General features: G+C 39.8%; 1 protein-coding gene across 1 annotated transcript in view; it reads right to left on the bottom strand.

Annotated features, from left to right (window-relative positions):
• Positions 1-22091, bottom strand: part of TXLNB (taxilin beta) — a 40209-nt gene that overhangs the window by 4945 nt on the left and 13173 nt on the right. The window contains exons 4-9 of the mRNA XM_027085001.1: positions 20366-20536; positions 16206-16400; positions 14268-14387; positions 10444-10518; positions 3193-3285; positions 968-1063 (exon numbers count right to left, since the gene is read on the bottom strand). Of these exons, the coding sequence (XP_026940802.1) occupies positions 968-1063; positions 3193-3285; positions 10444-10518; positions 14268-14387; positions 16206-16400; positions 20366-20536 (750 nt within the window). The remainder of the gene's footprint in view (positions 1-967; positions 1064-3192; positions 3286-10443; positions 10519-14267; positions 14388-16205; positions 16401-20365; positions 20537-22091) is intronic.

The following is a 22091-nucleotide window of genomic DNA, read 5'->3' as shown; positions in this document are numbered from 1 at the left end:
AAATCTTATAATAAATTTCCTGCTTCTAAGACTTAGAAGGCATAAGTAGAAGTTTATGACAAAATGATTGAGATGGACTGGGTCTTGGCCATCAGCAATGCCTTATCTGTTCTGTAGATAAACTGCTATATGCTAATCCAGCAACTGTTTGATTTATGTTTATGAATAATAAGCACATCTCTTTGGAATTGGTTGCAATTTGGGATGAATTGTTAGAACAGTAATTATATCCAGAGAAACTCACCACACACTCATTCATGATGCTGCTTGAACTGTTCAATTCTCCTTTCCTCTAGAAATGTTGGTGTGTTTGTGCATGAAATCATCTTACTCCTTCAGCCCCACCTTTGTGCTACTCTGTACCTTTTTTTCCCCCACTTCTTTACGTGGAGAGGCCTTCACTTGAAAGCCCTGCCTCTCAGGTTAAGGACCATGTATCTTTGCCTTTATGGTCTCAGAATCTCCAGAGCCTGATGTAATATCAGTATTTAAATGCCTGTTGGAGGAATTAAACAATATATCTCTGTATCTGTCTATAAAATAGCACATACCCTGGGTGCTTGGGCTAGTGTCTTCTCTCAGTTATGTTCAAATCAACTAATTAATTTATTCTGCGCCTGTATTGTGTCAGGCACCAGGGAAATTCAAGGACAGGTAAAACACTCATCCTGCCTTTAAGGAATTCACGGTCCAGCAGGTGTGGTGCTGCTTTGGGGACAGCTTTGGAATCAACAAGTAGGCGTGTGACTTAGGGTCACAACACTCTTTATGAGTCTGGACCTAAGACTAAATTACTAAATTGACGTTTGCTCTAATTATTTTTATTACAATATCATATACCACATCCCAGAAAAATTCAGCTCTTTTTCAAAAGTAATTATTTTGTGGTATTAGACCATAATTATTTTCTGAGTATAAATATATTGACTAGACAAGGGAAGATGAACAAGGGGAAAAACTTCCTCACCTCTTCAATCATGTCCAACAGAGCTTTGTTACAGTTCTCAAACCGAGCTTTCCACGTGGCTGTGTCCTTTTCCAGCTTCTTCATTTTCTTAGTGGTCTACAAAAATGAGTGTTTTAATGTTAATTCTGAAGAGTTAATATATCAAAGAAACTATCAGTTCCCTATGTGACTTCAAGAAAAGTCCTTTCATTACCAGCTGCTGAAGCAAGCAAAAATTCGATGTCAAGAAATGATGACTGAGTGGAGAGAGTCATGATTTATTTTTGAATCATCTAGGTCAGTGGTGAACAAACTTACTTGCACCAGAGCCAATTAAGGAGAAAGGAAAACTACTTAAGGCCTTTCTGTTTTGTCATTGCTTTTTCTTTTTCTTAAAATAAAAATAGCCTTATTGAGTTCCAAGAATAAGCTTGAAATTTAGATTATTTACTGTACTGAATGGAAGATTATTAGTGAGAAGGTCGGCCTGGCTTTTCAGATGTTAAAATGTTGATAATATCTGGGCACATCTGAGAAGTAGCCACACAAAGGCAACTTTCTATGTTCTCAGCCTTCACATTTGTAGAGTGCAGTAGGATTCACAGAATGTGATTACATGCGTTATTGCTTTCATCCTTGAGACAGTCCCCCAAGGAGGGTTCTGTTTTCACTTCCACTTTATAAACGGGGAAACTAAGGTTCAGAGAGGTGGAGTAATATTCAGGTGAGTTAGCAGAAGAGTAGGGCTGGAGTTATTTCATTTAATGCAACATGTGCAGAGTGCATGCTAGTTGCCAGGCCGGGCTGGGTGTAGGGCATCCAGAAGTTACTAAAATGAAGCCTGGCTTTTTCAGACCTGAAACTACTCACGTTCCTGGTTATAGGAGCTCCTCCTCCTCTCTGCTTGCCTGAAGGACAAGGCGTGTGTTCAGGTGCAGTTACCCTGGATGAACCACACCTGGGCACTGGCTGCTTCATGCTAACCTGCCTGAGGCGGGTCTGCTTGGAGGCTAGAGGCTGGGCCCAGGCAGTTGGCCCCTGGGCCCTATAGAGAAGCTATATGAGCCTTGAGTGCTTTTTTATTTTGATCATTTCTTAACTGACTTAAACTTTTAAAAGTCATCAGCACCTTTAGGAATTTGATGAAATCCATGGGACCACACCTAAAGAAATGCAATATGCATATCAAATTTTTTTGCTAATTCTGCTAAGAGTCTATAAATTAACTCCAGATAGAAAACTCCTTTAATATTTATTCCAATCTTAAAACTATGTAATTTTGCAATAAATAACAGCATTTTTACTACTCTAATATTTATTCCAAATTAAAACTCTGTAATTAAAAAAAATTTTTTTAAATGGATGGATCCATCGTGGAGTGAGAAAGCTGTAACTTTTAACAAATGTTGGCCCTTTAAGTTTGCTCATGAATTGTGAAATTTATCATATTAGTTTATGAAAATTTTTTCAAAGAATGCTTTCTACACTTAAAAAGGGTTAATGCCAGTGCCTGTTCAGAAACACAGTTCTGATGCTGATTTTATTTTGGGAAGACACTGAATTAAACAAAATGTAAACAGTATGTCTAACAATAATATTAGCACCTCATATTTGTGAAAGACTTTTAAAAAGTTTAAGACCCTTAAAAATACATTAACTTATTTGAACTTCACAATCTTGTCAAGTAGGCAAGGGAAATCGTTTCTTAATTTATAGATAAGGGGGAAGTTAAGTGAATTGTTCACTGCTACTTGATGAGTAAAAACACACCCAGACTTCATCTCCTCATTCAACGCCCTGTCCGTTATATCTTATTACATATATTCTCTTCTGAGAAGGATCCTATGAAATGGTATTTTCTACTCTAACATTCTGCTTTTGCTTATTTGTATGAAAATTAATTTTTTAATCTTTAAAAGATTAGTTTTTAATTTCAGTATAAACAACATAATATTAAATTTCTAGCTCTTATCTTTTCTTTTTACACCTCTCCATGGCCTAGAAAATGAAAATATTCTTCCTCAGAGTGAAAATGTATCCTAGTGTTTTCAGACTCTTCCTAAGACTAATTCACCAGATACTTACCGATAAAAAAAATACAGTCCAAATCTCATTTGCATGTATAAATGTTTCATTACTTCATGAAATGCACTGAAATATCTTAGCAAGAGAAAAATGAACCCAAAGGAGTGTTGCGTGTCGAACTAGAAGATGTCAGTATTTCGTGGGGGATAAGAAATACTCACTTTCTCCATTTCCTGTTTGAAGGTGGCAAACACCTCATTGCTTTTTGCCAGTGTGCTCTGAAACTCTTCAAACCTTTCAGAGTAGACAGTAAGCTGTAAACAGGGGAAAGAGTAGATTTGTTTTAGGACTGCTTTCAGAATGCTTCCAGAACAAAACAACATGTCATTGTTTATTGTTTGAGAACAAAAATGATATAAGGTAATTTTTAATACAATGTTAGTGATATGTTCAATTCTTTTTACTACGAGATCAGCCTAGGTCAGTGAGTATGATTGAAGTACTTCTTTAAGGAAAAATGAAATAATAAAATACATCATCACCATTTCATTATAACTTTTACCAGCAAACATTTTTTGAGCATTGAACATAAGCACTGACTCTGTGTACAAAAGCATTTAACCTGTAGTTCCTGTTTTTGAGGGACCTGCACTCCTGACAGGAAGATAATCCCAAAGACAACTTGATTATAGGACAGTGAATACAAAGTACCAAGTCAGTTAAGTACTGATCAGAGAAGGAGGTGAGTGTGGCAGGTGATCATTTGAGCCACAGTTTTGTGGAGAAGGTGAGCCTTGTACCTGGTCTTGAAGGAAGCAAGAATGAAGACAAGTATGGGCCAGACATGGACGACGGTTGCTGCATTATGCAGGTTGTGCTATCATAAGCAATCGTCCTTTCCCTTTTTGACATTGTGGTTTTGTGTATTTATGAATACAGTGTTCTAGCCAACAGCAGTTAGTTGTCCCTTTTCAACAAAATCGGTTTATGATACCAATTTTTTTATAGATGGAAATAATGAGTCTTGAGGGAGAAATGCCTTTTTCTAATTTGCACCAATAAAACATCATAAGGATTAGCCTGGGAGTATGGAGAAGCTTTGTACCTCCACATCCTTAATTCCGAGGCTTGTATTTGGGGTAGGAATAGGGCAGGATAGGGAAGGAGAGTGCATAAATCCTTGATTGTTACTGACAGTGATACAATAATAAAATCTTTTGAAAATAATTTTAGGATAGCACATTTTGAGTGAGTGGAGATTTAATATGGATGATTCTTGTTTACTAACATGGAAAGTTTCCGTTTTCAAATGAGACTTTGGTACTCTGACTGTCTGGAACAGTCTCAAGTCCTCAGTTGGGCGCCAGCTGGCTGGTGGTACTTGTGAGACTGTCCTTTCAAAAGCAGAGAAGAGTGACTGACCGAAAGCCAGTAGGTTGGAGAGTTCCCAGTCTTGGGGATGGGAGTTATAGAGGAAGGGTGTGGGAATCAAACAACCCCTAGAACCAAGAAAATTTGCTTATCTAGAATGGCTCATTCTCACATGATTCAGAATAGCAGGGTTTTACTGCAGTACACAAGAACAACAAAATAACGTAAAACTTTTCATAGGACACAGATTTTCCCAAGTCAGACAACAGCTGACCGTCATTTTGAAATCAATCATTAACTCTGTGGATATGTGATAAAACTTGAGGTAACTCTAGTGGCCTAAAATTCTTCTCATGATTCTTTGGCATACAGATTTAAAAAGACTGGGTAAAGTGGCAAAAGGGAATTCATGGCCAGGAAGGTACCCTAGGGTTTTACACACATAGTGCATAAGACAATACAGCTGACCCTTGAACAGGGGGTTAGGGACACTGATCCTCCATGAAGTGCAAAATCTGTGTATAATTTATAGTCAGCCCTCTGTACTCCCGGGTGCTCATATCTGCGGTTCCCCATCTGCAGATTCAACCAACTTTGGATACTGCCGTACTGTAGTATTTACTATTGAAAAAAATCGACGTGTAATTAGATCAGCACAGTTCAAACTCATGTTGTTCAAGTGTCAACTGTACTTGATCATTATATGCAATGCACCCTTGATATAGTCTATTTAATTGTTTCATTTTTTCCCAAAGTACTGGCTGAGATCCACTGAACCTTGATTTCAGGGTGAATGAATAGGTCAAGTCCCTCAATTTGAATGTAAGCTCCTGTGGGACTGGCTGCCTGTACTGCCCATGGTCTAGTGGTGTAGGGTGGGGACAGCTACCCCCAGCTGATCCTCTTCACCTATCACAAAATCCATTCATTTGTATTTTTGGCCAAGCCTCCTGTTAACTTCTTTTCCTTAACTTTCTCCTCTTTCTTTTTCCAGCTTTTCAGTAATTCCAGCAGAAGTACAGGGGGTTCGCAGATATGATCTCCTGAGCTGGTCCTCCCAGACCCTCTCCTGCACAACTAGGCCCTCTCTCTAGTTGTAGGCTGCAGACAGGAAGGGAAGGAGTGGGCACGTGTGCGGTGCATTTCACCTGCACAACCTTGACAGGCTCAACGGGGGCAACCACACGCACCCCGGCCAGCTCTCTCCTCATTCTTTGGGCAAAATGTTCTTTTGGTGTATAAATTCGGCAGATTTTGTTTCCCTTCCCCATGTTTTCTTGTGGCATGGAGAAGACAAATATACCAGAGTTCCAAGGAGTAGTGTCTCACTTCATTACCACTTCTGGCTTTTTTCTAGTGACCATCAACTTTTTCTCTCTTTTCATCTTTTAAATTGGGTAAAATACACATAACATAAGATTTGCCATCTTAACCATTTTAAATATATAGTTCAATATTGTTAAGTATATTCACATTGTTGTGCACCCCAATTTCCAGAACTTTTCATCATGCAAAACTGAAACTCTACACCTGTTAAACGATAGCTCTCCATTTCTTCCTTTTAGTGACTGTTTTTAATAGTCTGCTTTTCTTCCTATTTGACCTCTTTGTCATAGGTGGCAAAACCTGTATGGACTGTACTTTTCTCAAGTAACCAACTCTGTCACTCTTTATTGATACGAACTAAAATGCACACTTCCTGTTTACTTTATGGATATGTGTTTGGTCATACTTTCCCTCTCACTATTATGCTGATATGATGCATGTTTTTTTGGTTTTGTTTTGTTTTTGGTTTTTTTTTTTGCGGTATACGGGCCTCTCACTGTTGTGGCCTCTCCCGTTGCGGAGCACAGGCTCTGGACGTGCAGGCTCAGCGGCCATGGTTCACGGGCCCAGCCGCTCCGCGGCATGTGGGAACTTCCCAGAAGGGGGCACGAACCCGCGTCCCCTGCATCGGCAGGCGGACTCTCAACCACTGCGCCACCAGGGAAGCCCGTGATGCATGTTTGATGTGTCATATTCCCTCTTTCACTTTGGTATTTCAGGGAAGCGTGGAAGGAACATCCAGAGGTCTTCCTCAGTATTTTTACCAGAGGCAGAAATAGAAACAAACTATTCTAGGGTTAGTAACAACAACAGTTGCCCTGACATTTCACTTTTAAATGGGCGGAGCGGCACACACATTCTTTTACCTGAGCACAAATTTTAATTACAAACATTCATAGCATATATGAAACAGAAACATGTCCAGGAATTGTCTTAGCCAACTTGGGAGATTTGGTTTGGGAACTAGTCCAATTATAATAGTAATTGCAGAGGAATCTCCTTTCATCTTATATAGATAAGGTGAGGCCTTCTGAGATTAAAGACTGTGAATACCCATCTTTAACAGTTAGTTGACTCACTGATCTTTCCCCGGGGTAGTATTTTGTGTCCGTGCTGCTGTGTTTTGTGGGTATTGCTGACTTCCCACATCTACTACCATCTTCATTCTTATCGATCCAATGAATACTCTATTTGTAGCCACAATTGTATCCCATTGATCATCTCTGACATTTACTCTATTGCCTTGGTTTGTATAATTGAAAGCTAGACATCTCTTCCCTAAGTGAGAATCATGCCCCAGATTGGCAACATGTTGTCTTATGACTGAAAAGTGACTTCCGCCTAGGAAAACACAATCTATCCTTGATATTTCCTTTGCTAAGACCATAGAAATGGAGACTAAGGCCTCTCCTTCCTACCATCCGACTCCTTTCTTTCTTTCTTTTTTTTTTTTTTTTTTTGCTGTACGCGGGCCTCTCACTGTTGTGGCCTCTCCCATTGCGAAGCACAGGCTCCGGACGCGCAGGCTCAGCGGCCATGGCTCACGGGCCCAGCCGCTCCGCGGCATGTGGGATTTTCCCAGACCGGGGCACGAACCCGTGTCCCCTGCATCGGCAGGCGGACTCTCAACCACTGCGCCGCCAAGGAAGCCCCATCCGACTCCTTTAATTGTCAAACCAAAGGAAGTGTTTGAGTGCCTTGCAAGATCATCTGTGATAGACTTTGTTTTTCAAGGTTTAAACATTTAAAAAATATAATGCTGATATTTTTCAAGAGGAGCTCATTTAAACATTATTACACATAGGGATTTGGGACCTCTGTATTCTTTGTGATGATTAAGTAATTATTGCAGTTCTGAAAATGCCTTGAAGACAAAAGAGATAGACAAGGGAGGGTCCTTACAGAGAGAGCCACGTGCCATGGAAAGCAAGGTGATGGAGGAGGCAGGGTTATCTAGTTTAGCTGAGTTCTTCAGCTCTGGATATTCTCTACATTCATAAACTAGAGCTGAACATGGTTTTGAGATCATCTTTTCCAGTGGTTCTTAAACTTCTTTTCAAATAAGGACTTCTTTTGTCTCATATATCACTATGTGGATCCTTACCTATGAAATAATACTAATGTTAGCGCATACACTAATCAGTTGTTAGCATTTTAATTAATATTTATCACTAGATTGTGAGTTTAATTAGGCAGGGATTTTTGATTTTCTTATTAAGTACTATATTTCTAACATCTAGAGCCATGCCTATCACTTAGATGCTCAATAAATATTAGTTGAATTAATTATGCTTACTATGGGGGCAGGCACTAAGTGTTTTTTTTTTAATTGTTGAATGTGTCTACTCTTTTGTTTTTTAATTAGTTTATTTTTATTTTTGTCTGTGTTGGGTCTTTGTTGCTATGAGCAGGCTTTCTCTAGTTGTGGTGAGCGGGGGATACTCTGTTGCGATGCACGGGCTTCTCATTGCAGTGGCTTCTCTTGTTGCAGAGCACAGGCTCTAGGTGCGAGCTTCAGTAGTTACAGTACACGGGCTCAGTAGTTGTGGCTCGTGGGCTCTAGAGTGCAGGCTCAGTAGTTGTGGTGCACGGGCTTAGTTGCTCCGTGGCATGTGGGATCTTCCCAGACCAGGGCTCGAACCCGTGTCCCCTGCATTGGCAGGCGGATTCTTAACCACTGTGCCACCAGGGAAGCCCTGAGCTAAGTGTTTTGAGTGCATAACTTGAAAACAAACTGCATATACTACATGTTAATTAACTCATTTTCCTTCTATAAACTTAATCAAACATATGAATAACTGCCATCCACGCTGCTAAGCAAAAGCTGATATAATGTCAGAAACAACTACATTTTAGATAGTAGCTGCTGCCTTATGTGCTGTTAGGTTTTGGAAATACTGAAAAGTAATGGGCCTCCCAGAGGTCAGAGGACTCCAGCTTGGGATCATTGATCCATTACAACATCCTTATTTTACAGACCAGGAAATTTAGGTCCAGGGAGGTTTAGGTGAGCTGCACAGAATCAGACAGCTTCACAGTAGAAGAGCCAGGACTCTGACCCTGGTACCTGGGTTCGACTCAGTATTGAGGGATGAACGAGGAACACTGGCAAGTCTAGAACCCTGGGTCATACTTTTTCAAACTTGAGTGGGTATAGGTGGGAAATTGGATCACACCTTTATGTTATTTCACAGGTCATTAAAGACCAAGATTCTGATACCAGCCAAATGAGTCACTCTCTAGCCCAGAGTCTAATGGTATTAATCTATTCTTCATTTAACATAGAGGAGTAGAGATTGCTTATAACAGATGGAACAATGAATAGCTTCAAGTACTGCCTGTTGTACCCCTCAAGGCTCTGTGCTGTGAATGGGACAGGGATAGAGCCAGAAGCCCTGACTTGCTTCTCTGGACTCTCCCCGGCGACAGCCCCCCACCGCTGGACAGTGAGGTCACACCTCCTTTCCCCCCCTGCCTGCCTCTGGTTAGAAAACTGCCACTGCCTGCCACCCACCCCACACCATGATATGATGTGTTCCGTGACTGCCTAAAGGATCACCTTGAATTTGTAACTTTAGAGTTTAGTCCTTCGATTCTATTAATAGTGAAAAAAAATTACGGTTCGTATTTCTATGTAATTAATATTTTTAAACTATTTTGATCTACTAGTGGGGGAAACAATTCATCATTGGGTTTTGTACACACATTGGAAAGGTGTGCTTTAGGAAGGTTAGATATCAAAATGTTATTTTGTTTTTGTCTGTGTAGTGGTATAATTTGTGATTTTAAGTTTCTTGTTTTTCCTACTTTCCTTTTTAAAAAATGAACACGTATTCATTGAACTTGTTCATTCATACAGTGAAGAATTTTTTTCACAATGAACAAATATTCAGTAGTCAGCACATAAACATTTACAAGTGAATTATTCAAATCTTAAATTAATGCTGCCCAGTTTGGAAGGCTTCTGATTTTCTCGCTTTCTGTGAATTTGCTCTGTGAGATTTTACAGTCCCTTTAGCACTTGGGCATTTCTCCCAGCAGGGGAGCTAGAGCCCCTCTGTGGCCCGGCCTGTGGCAGGATGGCTCTCCTGGAACCTAACAGGGAGTGTTTGCCAGCAGGGGCAGAGCCCCAAGGGCACCAGAAAGATGGATAGGTCTGGCTTTCCTCCAGAGCCAGCTGTTGCATGAGGCTTTATTTTTGAGCCTGAAATACCAATTCCCATAGTCTAATCAAAACATACACATAACATCACGAAGCCAAATGAAAATGGTTTCTGATGTCTGCCATCTTTAATCATGTGACACTGACAAGGCCAACCTCTGATAGCACAAAAACGTGGGTGCTGACTCTATTTTTCTAATTTCCTTTTATTATAAATAATGTCAAACAAGTAAGGAAATTTTTAGTATTGACAGTTATAGATGGTGCATCTGGACGGTTACATTTTACCCTTACCTTGACAGGTTAATGGGGGAGGAGAGAGAGGACATATGAACAGGTAGGCAAGGACCTGGCCACCAGCTTATTCTGGTTGTCCCTCATTTGTATTGATATGTCAGCAGACCTTTTGACTAGAAGTTGTTGGTGCAGAGCATTTATTTTTCTTAGATATAACATTGTACTTTTATTTTCACTTAAAAATAATAAATATGAAATTATTCTTCATTTCCAACTTCTGTCCCTACTTCCCCTCCCACATGGAAGGCCTCTTGCTGACTACCTTTCGTTCACAGCAAGGAGGGCACACCCATGCATTGTTGTCCCCCTACTTCACCTGAGCCTGCAGGACTGTCTCTTGTTCCTTCAGCACTTTGGCCTGAAGTTTCCACTCTGCTGCCTGGTTCAGCAACTGTGAGAAGAGAATGCATGGAAAGACTCAAATTATCTTTTAGATTACCATTTGTTGTAACTTGTGTGTAAACTTAATTACTTGCTAAGTAATCCTCTTAAGTAATTTTGGGGGAACTTTGCAAAGAATCTAAGAAAGCTAAGAAAACAACTAGTTTAAAAAGTTTGATTCTCAAAAAAAAAAAAAAAAAAAAGTTTGATTCTCAACTAAAAGTTAGTGATTGCAATGGAAAAAAAAAAAAGAGGAAAAAAGTCTCCAACTCAAGCATGAATCACACAAAATTCAACCTCCCACCAAATTCTGGACCCGTCTGTAGAAATTCTGGCCAACTATCATTCAGCCTCTGTTTGAACATTTCCATAATATTCCCACCTGGGGCATTGTTGTGAGCAACTGTTCCTTTATATTAGACCACTGTTCTCCACCATAGTATGCATTGGAATCTCCTCAGGGGCATGTAAGTGCAGATCCTTCTCAGAGAAAATAAGTTAGGAAGTATTAGGGTGTGATTAGAATCTGTACTTAAAGCAAATACCCAAGATGGTTTGGATATTGGTGGTCCATGGATTATACTTTGAGAAACACCAGGTTAGATATTTGACCTATTACTCCAAATCCTATATAAGGTTTACAAAAGAAGCCTCACCTCTTATCTATAAGGCAGCCCTTCAAATACAACCAAGGCCCTCATGTCAAATACGATCAGAACTGGAACTCATGGGTTAAATTGAAAAAGTTGTTTTAGGCGTAAAAATGACACATACGTATGTAAGACATGTTATTTTAACTTAAGATGTATGTTCATTTATTTATCAATTTTGATGTAGGGCTGTGATCTTTGTTTTGGGTATGGATCTTCTGATTGGAATTCGGAGGGTTTTTGCTTGTTTTTACAAAAATCATATCCGTAATATGGCATATAAGATTTATAATTTTTTTAAAACAATACTGCTAGAACCTAAAGACCTAAGATATTTGTAAAGCAGCTTGATTGGATAATTCTCTAGAGTTTTACAACTTTCTTCCAGTCTTTTATAGTTGCTCACATCTAAGTTGACAGTTTTTTTTTGCTATTGGCCTACATCTAGGCTTTCGACTCATTAAGCATAGTTTTTTTTAGAAACAACTCTTTCTTTTAACACATATTTCATCAGTTTATGTATCATTCTGTTGATTTACATAATACAAAACCAAGGATAACTGGGAAGAAAAGGTTTGGGAGCAAAGACCCGATTCTTAGTAAGCTCTATCTTACTTAACATGGGCAACCACGGGTAGATATTCCAGAGTGGCCAACTAGCCCCAGGATTCAGCATGCTGTGGCCACCTGTCAGCGTGCTTGCAGAGAACGGTGAACATCACGGATAACCTGGTTAGTCAGTCAGGTGGCTGTCAGTTAAGAAGTTTCTATTTTATTTCAAGATAGGCTGATATAAATTTCTTTTTGTTTATTCATGTTGTAAAAAATAATGTTCATTTTTGCTATCAGAACCAAAAATAATAAAATCATTATTTGTAAAAACTTGGAGGCATCTTTTTTCTTATCCAAGTTAGTCTTGACCTCTCCATTTGTAAAAGGGGGTTGTATATGTCCCTCCATGCCTCCCAGTGAGCAGTGAGGATCAATTATTATAGAAGTGCAATTGACTCCCTGTAAGAGAGGTCTGAGGCAGCCGCGGAGTGGAAGACCTGCAGCGCCCCCTCTGGCCATCTGAGCTGTGTGGCTGCAATGTACACGGCTGGCCCCTGCTTGACACACAGGGGCCCTGTTGTGATGGGTGGTTCCCGATGAAGAAGGAAGAAGGAGGCTGCCTGTTCTTGAAATGAAGAACCGCCCCTCCCCTACCCCGCAGCTCTGACTTGATATTTCATCACTTTCAAAAAGAAGTGTCAGAGCTGGAACCCAGGAAGGTAGCCGCTAGCTTTGAAGAACTGAGGGAGACTACCTTTCTTTGACTTGTACCTGCTGTTTTGCTAAATCAGGGAAGGAAAAGAGGGCAGCATGCTAGTTTCTTGCTAAGGTTGAGTCACTCTGTGTCTGCCCCCCAGTCTCTCTCACATGAATCTTTGCCTAGTTGTTCCTCTCTCATGCCTCATATATTAAATACCAAAGGTACTGATATTCTGTAGGAAGCATATCTTACCTGAGAGTAATTACATCAACAGTGGAGTATCCGTTTTCTTAGATTCTGAATAATAAATAAATGCTTTACTTCTTACTTTGAGAGCTAGGTTGTAGATGGATTTAATCAATTAATCTTTTTATTAAGAGCACATGGACATCTGATTTGAAATTATGCAACGTCCACCAGGTTATGTTCTCCAGAATTTATCCTTTTGTTGCCAAGTTTGAAAACTGAAGTTTTAAAAAAATTCCTATTCTAACAAATTGAAATGATTATAGTCTGATTTTAGGTAAATGCAGAGCTTGTGATCAATTGTTAAACGGCTACATTTGAACAACTGGTCCATTGACTGTGTCAAATCTCTCTCTCCCCAGCAACAGACACTGCTTTAACTCATGCCTCTGAAACACATCTCTGAGTGTGATGTACTATCACAGAGCTTGGGCTTTGGGGACAGATACACTGGAGACGTGACCAACACATCTCGGTCACTTAGTAGTGTGTGACCTTAAACAAGTCACATATCCTTTTTGAGCCTCAATTCTCTCACCTGTTTTGGAGTGTTTGGGGTTAATGAGATGTCAGTAAAAGCCACCACTCAGTTTCTTAAACCAAAAACTCAGGAGTCATCCTTGACTCCTTCCTTTCCTCACTGTCACCATCTTCCTGTTCAAAGCATTGCCTGTTGGTTTTACATTAAAAACATAACTTTTATCCACATCCAGCTCTCCTTCTCCACTGCCACCTCCCCAGTCCAAGCCGTCGTCAGATCTTGCCCAGATTGCTGCCTAGCTCTCTTCTTGCTTTCTTGTCCCTCTTTAGTTCACTCTCCACCTACGAGCCAAATTCAGCTTTTACAGATGCGAAGCAGATCATGTCACTTCCTTTGCTAAAACTACCCAGCACTTTCCTATTACATTTAGAATAAAATCCAAACTACATTTCAAGCTTACAGAGCTATACAATTTGGCCCCTGTTTACGTCTGCAATTTTATTTTGAAATTTTCTCCCATGGGTCAGCCTGCTCTTGCCACCCTGACCTTTTCCAATTTCTGGAGGATGCCATGCCGGTTCCAGCATTAGGATCTTTGTCTCTTCTGCAGACACTGCTGCTGGAGACCTCCTCTCTGACTCCCTCTTATCAGGCAGGGCGCAGCTCAAGCGTCCTCCTCTCAGTAGGCCTTCCTAATCACCCAGTCTAAAGTAGGTCCTCTCCTTCTGCCCTATTCGAGGTTCCTCCTTATTTCCCTAGTAGCACTTACTGTTATATGAAATTATCCTTCCTTATTTGTTTTCTTGTTTATTGCGTCTCTTCCCAGTTAGATTCATGCTGGAGTGTGGCCTTCTCCTTCTTGTTCACCACTACACCCCAGCACCTAGAAGGGTGCATAGCTCATGAAAGGTGTTTGAAAAAGGTTTGGTGAATGGATGCATGACTGTTTTAGGTAAAAAACAGTGTAGTACAGTGTTTCCTACTGGGCTAGCCAATTTCATTCTCCAGGGAAGCTTAGGCTCTTTCTCCATCAGTCTAGTGCTCTATGACTGTTGTCAAAAACAACATTCTCAGGGGTTCTCTGACCCCAAGGCAGACCAGACAAGCACACAGACTCAGGTGATAAGTACATATTCCTTTTCACGTTTGTGTTGCTCCTCTGCTTCCTTCATCATTTCTTGCGCCTGCTCGAGTTTTGCATCCACCAGCTTCTGCTGCAGTTCTCTGTGTTTAAATATTTTGTCCAGGTGCTAAGAAAAAGAAAGTGCACATTATCAAGCTTGACTTATTATTGGTGCTGAAAACAATGTAAAAAAAAAGTAATGTTGACATAAACACGTGTTCGCTGGGTTTTAAGATTTAAAAAAAAAAGAGGAGAATAAATGCATTGGCATCGCTTATGGTTTTATATGAAAGTCATAAATTGGTGGAGTCCCCTGCATTTTGCACTACACAAAAGTGGCTGCAAAAGGTGGAGGTGCCAGAGTTCAGCAGTGCTAACTCCAAAAGGTCCGAACAGTATTTTTCTAAATTTGGTAACTATTAGATATGGCGCTAGTAATTATGCTAGGCAGCACAGACAATGATGTATGTTGCAAGGGCTACAGCACTATCACTTGGTATTTTGGTGCTTTCTGTGAATATAAAACCACTTTTAATCACAACATTAATTCACTTTATCATGGTGAATTCTCCTCTACATGCTTGCCTCAAAGGGTGGTGAGGAAGCCCTGAGGTAACAGCCTGTGGCCTTGGGTCTGGGACTGAAACAGGAACCCCTGACATCAGCTCTGTTTCTCTGGTGGGCAAGACGAGGCTGAGGGTCACGGGTGAATTGACACGCAGATGTGCTGCTGCCTCCTCCATGCCTTTTGACCTCTTGACTACCTTGGTGAAGAGAAACTTCCAACTCTACCTCAGTGTGGAGAATTTCTTGGTCATTAGGAGGTCCCACTGGCAAGAGGACATGTGGAATTCCATCCTTGGGCCTTACCTAGAACCAATCCTTGGAATATACAACTAGTCTACAAGGCCATTCCCATATGAGATCTCTCTGAAGAGTATGGACATTTTCTTTTTAGCTCCTTCCCTTTTGTTTTCTCCTGGACCTCCACTTCGGAGCAGGATTGGTCTTCGTGACAAGATAAGACGGTAGCGTGGCATTATGGCTTACTGTGAGGAGTTTCTTGATTTACCTATTACCACCTTCTATTGGCTCAGGTTTTTTCTTGATAAAACCTTAGCATGTTGCCAACAGGGCTACTTTGACTATGTTATATTACATTTTAAGGCAGATATTTAAAATTTGGGTGGGATGGGAAAAGGGATATGATATATCAAAATCCTGAGGGGGCATCTGGAGTCTTAAAAACATATTGAATATTAAAGTTTAATTTTGGAATAATAAAAGATCCTTATAGTCCCCCTAATGTAAACCATTGACAACAAAACTCTTTGGCTTTTGTGTCTATGGATAAGTGATTGAATCTCGTAGCCTCTGCTTCCCATCTATAAAATGTGGATAATATGTTATCATCTGGTGCATAAGATTGTTGAGACAACTACATGACATATTGTATGTAAAGTATAATATTTAGCACATTGCCTGGCACAAGCTAAGCATAAATAATAATGCCATTATTACTATAATTACTATATAGTAATATTTTATATATTATTTGATTGTGGGGTATATACAATGCAGACTTTTAATTTAGGTGACATAGTAATTCTTAAGAGGGAGTGTGTGAGGTATTTCTTGGTTCTGTAGAGAGAGTTTCAAAAAGGCTGAGAAATACTATTTTCAAGAATAACTGTGTTCACGGCCCACCACTTTCTATTTGTTACCTTTGCAGTGATTCCAGTTTTGAAGAAATCCTGTATGACTTTCAGCCAGGTACTTTGTAATACCGTCTGTTTTTATTTTGGCTAGTAAAAGAAATCCAATCCTAAATATTAATCAGTCGAGAGGGCTGGCCATAACTTTGTCATTAACCAAGTTCCCCACCTTCACAACCCAGATCCGGTTTTATATGCAGTGCTTCTAAGTTGTTTGATGTGGTTCTCACCTCCTCTCTGAGCTCATACTGATCAATGATGCTTTTTAGTTTCTCTGCGAGCTCAGTGTTCTCCTGACAGAGCTTCATATTTCGCTCACTCTGCTGCTCGATCTGGGCCTGGATATCTGTGAGTGTGCTCTGGAAATGACTTGTGATCTCCTTCCTTTTCTCTTCTTCCTCACGTGCCCTCTGAAGGGTTTCCTCCTGTGGATAGAAAGCAAACTCTTGTTATGCTGGTTTACACGCACCAGGGTTTACAGAACTCAGGGTTTGGTCAATGAAAGGAGATTAGTGTGCAGGGTAAGAAGGATGTTTTTTCCTCAGCTCTCTAGAGGTAACATTGCTCAGCCCCAAAATAAATGCTTGAGCAAAGGTTTTAGCTGTGAATACACGGTCACTCAGAGCAGGTGCAGCAAGGGCCTTGAATTTGATAGTTGGTGATGAGTAGGCTTGTTTTAAAGACAACGGGTCCCCTGTTGAGTGAATAAACTGCAGGGATTTCTAACAGACATGCAGCCCTAAGGTTGTAGCCTGGAAAAAAAGGCCACTTGGTTTTACTGATTGATGGGACATATCATGTGTTCCTTTGGTTTGGTATAGAAAGAAGAACAATAGATCTTATGCCTCTATAAAAATGATGGCATATTAATCACATAATTGTATTGCCCAAGTTTTTTAAATATAAGTGATCACAGTATAAATTTTTTTTAGTTAAAAAAAAAAAACTTTCATCAAAAAGCTTGAAAAGGAAACTAAGATAACCATAGATGAATTACAGCAATTCAAGAATGTAAAAGGAAATCTTAGAAAATATGCTGCATATTTTTTTATCTATATAAATTTATGTATTTATTTTTGGCTGTGTTGGCTCCCTGTGGCTGCATGTGGTCTCCCTCTAGTTGCGGCGAGCGGGGGCCACTTTTCGTTGCGGTGCACGGGCTTTGTGGTGGCCTCCCTTGTTGCGGAGCACAGGCTCCAGGCACGCAGGCTTCAGTAGTGTGGCTCGCGGCCTCCAGAGCTCAATAGGCTCAGTAGTTCTGGCACACGGGCTTACTTGCTCCACGGCATGTGGCATCCTCCCAGACCAGAGCGCAACCCATGCCCCCTGCATTGTCAGGCGGACTCCTAACCACTGCGCCACCAGGGAAGTCCCCTATGCTGGATATTTTTTGAAGGAGCAATCATCCATTGTGTCTCATAGGGTAATGGAAATGTTCAGTGTAAATTTTGAATTTGAAAGCAATATTATGTTTCAAATCTTCTTTAACTCTAAAATGAAATATCTAATATTCTCCTCTTCTACTTTGTTAACATTTAAGAATTGAAAATTAACTTTTATATCATTGCTGTTCTCTTTTCTCCTAAATCAGAAGTCCCCCTTCATTGCTAACTGCTGACAATGTACCCAAATTTTCCCCATATCTATATTGAGAATTATTTGTGTTGTACTTATTCCTCTCATTCTTTTAAAATAAAAGGGCTTAATCTTGCTACATCATACCGAAGATAGAGACACTGCTGACAAGTGTTACAGACATTTTAGGATTCCTTTAGTTCTGATTAATTGTTATTATGAAAGCTTGCTTCATTGTTGGCAAGTAAAATTATACTGCATTTAGTTGCCTACCATGATCAAATTATGTAACAGGATTTTTAAAAAGAAATGCCGATTGAAACAGAAGTAATTGTGCAAATCTTTATTATTACAGTAGAATAATGTGATCAAAATAAAAGTTGATGCTGAAAATACATGCTCTGGAAATATTTTAATTTATCATTACGTATCCCCTTTCTTCTACAATATTTGCATATTTTCTAACTCTAATATGACTCCTGATATCAGAATCATAATTTATTCATAGTATAAACATTTATTGAGTGGAAATTTCTTAGGGATATTGTAGAAGAAATCTACACTTCCTAATCTGAAGAAATTAACTATCGGAGATGTTATTTCCCTGAACTTTGAATGCTAACTCTTACTATATGTATTTCACTAAAAGTGATTTTGGCGTCTGTTAAGAGCAGTTGAATATACATGTGATAGTGATTGTCTCCTTATTGTTCCCGATTAGTTTAGAAGCCAACAACCTCCTAGTCGTAGAATTATACTCCATGATCTGAATGTCATTTGCATTTATAACTATTCCATCCATGAATGAATGAGTAAATGAAAGGACCACCCCATGCTACCCAGCAAGTCTGAGTTTTTCACTGGCCACTGGCTAGAGAAAGAAGGTATGGCAGTTAATATGGCAGTAAACACATGTCAAACCATCATAGCACCCAATCCTGGCCCACAGAATGGCGTCTTGCATTTTACATTACATTGTTTTTCAATGAGAGAAAAATAAATGTACTGCAGTCATAAAATTTGAGTCCACTGGTAAAGAAAATGCAATCATTTGGACAATGTCTGAGATAAAATTTTCTTTATCATGCACAAAATTCAAAGTGAAAATTAATAATGCAAAGAAAATTGAGGGACAAAATCTGAAATAACTAAGAAAACTTTTCAAGCATCACTGTGCATCTTAGAACCAGTGCTGTGCCTGGGACACAATCCATGGGTATTCAGTATATGTTTATTTAATGAATCAATAAATTATTAATTTACATATAGACATATGAATAGCTTGAACTAGAAGATTCCTATAGTCAAAAATTGATGTAATTAAAAGAAAGAAGTAGGCAATTTCACAATTATAGTAGGAGATTTTTTACACCCATCCCTCAGCAATTGATAGAGCAACAAGACAAAAATTCAGTAAAGACATAAATGATCTAGAGCTAATTGTTACTTATGGAACATTACACCTAATGTGTATGTAAAAGCACTCAGCACAAGTCCTGGCATAATAATGCTACTTAATTCCATTTCCATAACTGGAAGCCATTACTGAGGGTGTGTGGGTATAGCTACAGGATCTCCTGCCACTTGCGTCATTCTGTCTTTGAATGCTGTCCAAAGAGATCAAGCCACATCATTCCATCCACATCATTAAAGGAAATTTAACTTTTATCTCCTTACTATACAACGCTACTGAAAGCCAGGAGATTTATGTAAGCACAGAGTGCTATTACTTGATTACATATCTGAAGTTGAGGATGATGACCCCATTCCCATATAACCTGGGTTTCGATTGTCCCAGTGCAATGATTAAAGAGATGTCAGAAGCCCATCTCCTACAACTCGTAATTTGAGAGTTAGAGTTCATCACACTGGCCTCTCATTTCCCAGATATCGGAAAACAGTTTTGGGATATGAGGAGCCATTATCCTCTTCCATTTTTCTTCCTAACTCCATTGTAAAAACTTAGCGATGATCTTAATCTCTCTGTTTCTTAAAGTATCTTCTTTTAAACACGTGTAATAATAACTATCTCACAAGAATATTGCTATCTAATTAATTCTTGTTTGTCAAAAGCTTTAGGATCTTCAGCTGGAAAGGGGATTGTGGATGCATGCAGTATTATCTTGGAGAGCCCTGCATCTTGCTTCACTGGATGGAGCTAGTGTCTGTGTGTAATCAAATTAACCACACTGCTAGAGGCTTACGCTGTAATTAATGAAACCCATGCAGACTGACTGAAGTGATCAGTCTATTATTTTTAGATTGAATAATTAAGCTTGAAGAGCTTCACTGTTTTTTCGAGTAGCTTCTTTTTTCAGGTGACTATTGACATTTTAGCTCTGAATCTTGCCTTATTCTGTCAGTTAGCTTTGTGTCAATTTATTTCATGTCATGCAGATTTCATTATTGTACAAAAAATGTTGAATTTTTATAAATTTGTATTTTAAAGAGTAGAACTAAGGCCTACCTTAAAAAACAAAACAAAACAAACTCAACATAAGGAAGAGGAATGGCACACATTTTACTAAAGGTCTGCTCCACATCAGGTACTATGTGAGCACCTTACATGTGTGGCCTCATTTAATTTTTCCCTGACCACGCAGCAAAGTTGGTATAATCTTCATTTTATGGATGAGGTAACAGGCTTGGGAGGTAAAATAATTTATTGCAAGTTACAGGTGAGCAAGTGGCAGGGCTAGTATTTGAACCCATTTCTCTCTGATTCTAAAACTCACACCCTTACCGTAAGTAGCAGAAGCTTGTGCCTACAGAGCATGCAAGAAGGTGTGTTATGTGGGGCCTCGGTGACACATACCTTTAGTGTCTTGTTGTGTCTCTGCAGCTCCCGGCACAGACCCTCCAGTTTGCTTCGTGCAAGGATAGCTTTGCTGTGTTCACCTTGTAACTGGTCCTTTTCTTTTTGGATCTGTGCCTGTTTCTTCTGTAGGAGTTTTAACTTCCTTTGCTCAGAGCGATGCTCATCCAGCTGGATGTGGGGATGCAAATGTGAAAGAAAACGGCAGGGATCTCTGTTGAGTTGATAGAAAAGGACCCAAAGAGGAAACGCCTAAAGACGGCTGTATGGTTGTTTGGAAAATGTTTTGCTATTATCACTGTCCCTCTGGAATCAAAAGAACTTCATAAATGTTAAGTTGGCAGTACTTGTAGATATGGTTTTAAGAGCATAACATTTATGGGTTTTGTTCCTTCATCATTCTTATTATTGATCTCTTTTGCTTTGATCTTCTTGGTGGTCTAGAAACAGTTTTATCTTTCTTGAGTCTAATGAAGTCAGTCAGTATAGAAGCATGTCTCAGAATTCATGATAATGCCTTGCGTTAGGAGGATAGTCAGTGGTGTGTCTGCTTGGTTTACATTTAGTTTTCACAATTCTTTCTCAAGACAAGCTTTAGTAACTATTTTTAAAAGGAAAGTGAAAAGCAGCTTCCTAGCAGACAGAAGATGAAGTCTGTGGTCATGAGAAAGGGGGAGCGGAGAATGTACCCCTCGACTACTTAAGGATTGATGATCTGTCACCAAAGTTTCAGAAATAGCCACTGCACAACCCAGCAGCACACATGGCAGGTGTCCTTAACAAGCCTTGCTCCCTGCCCATCTCCCTCACCCTCTGTACTTATGGTGAATAAACCATGACACTTGTATCTGCTGAGCACAGGTGGGGCCTCTTCTCTCACTTCTCCAGCAGCCACAGCTAAAGTATCGAAATCAAGGGCGGCATGGAGAATGAAACCAGTGAACCCCTGGGCTTTCCATCTCGGGATGCTAAAGTTCTGAGGTAGGGCTGCCAGGTAAGATGTAGGACACCCAGTTAAATCTGAATTTCAAATAAATAGTGAGTAAGTTTTTAGTAAAAGTATATCCAAAGTATTGCATGGAAGGTACTTTTACTTAAAAAAAAAATGTTGTTGGTTTACCTGAAATGCAAAGTTAACTGGGCGTTCTGTATTTTTGTCTGGTAAATTTGGCAACACATTTTTATGGAAATCTTGTTGGAATGGGGGGAGTTGGGGGTTCAGCCTCCAGAGACTAGCGTAGTAGGAGTGTGGATCCCAGATTGATGATCAGTGTGGCCACGAACAAGCTGGAGCCTTTTTCCAGACCCATTTCCTCTGCTGCACTTAGTTCCCTTAGAACCTGAATGGTGCATAGGCCAGGAGGGTACTCATCCTAATAATGACCTTCTTGGCTAATGAAGAGGAAAAGGCCTGGGAGCCTCTGGGTGCTTCTGGACCCCAGATGCTCCTGGTACCTCGCAGAGCCAGATGCAAATGGATACACACACAGCGTGAGCCCTGGTACATGTCTCACTTACCCTGTCTTGAAAAAGCATTTGTTCTTTCTGAACTAGATGAACAGGACTGTCACACTTTCTTCAGTTTACATCTTATTTTAATCCTTTCCTCCCTCCCTCCCATCAGCCTGAAATGTCCATGATAAACCCTTGCCAGATTAAGCTGGGGCTATTCATACATGATGTTCTATCTTCATACTTCAGGACATTTTTTACTTATTAGTGATAA

This window comes from Aethalodelphis obliquidens, unplaced genomic scaffold (assembly GCF_003676395.1).
Source record: "Aethalodelphis obliquidens isolate GAN/ISIS:26980383/991018 unplaced genomic scaffold, ASM367639v1 scaffold3, whole genome shotgun sequence".
NCBI classification, from domain to species: Eukaryota; Metazoa; Chordata; class Mammalia; order Artiodactyla; family Delphinidae; genus Aethalodelphis; species Aethalodelphis obliquidens.
This window is presented reverse-complemented; position numbering and strand designations above follow the sequence as displayed.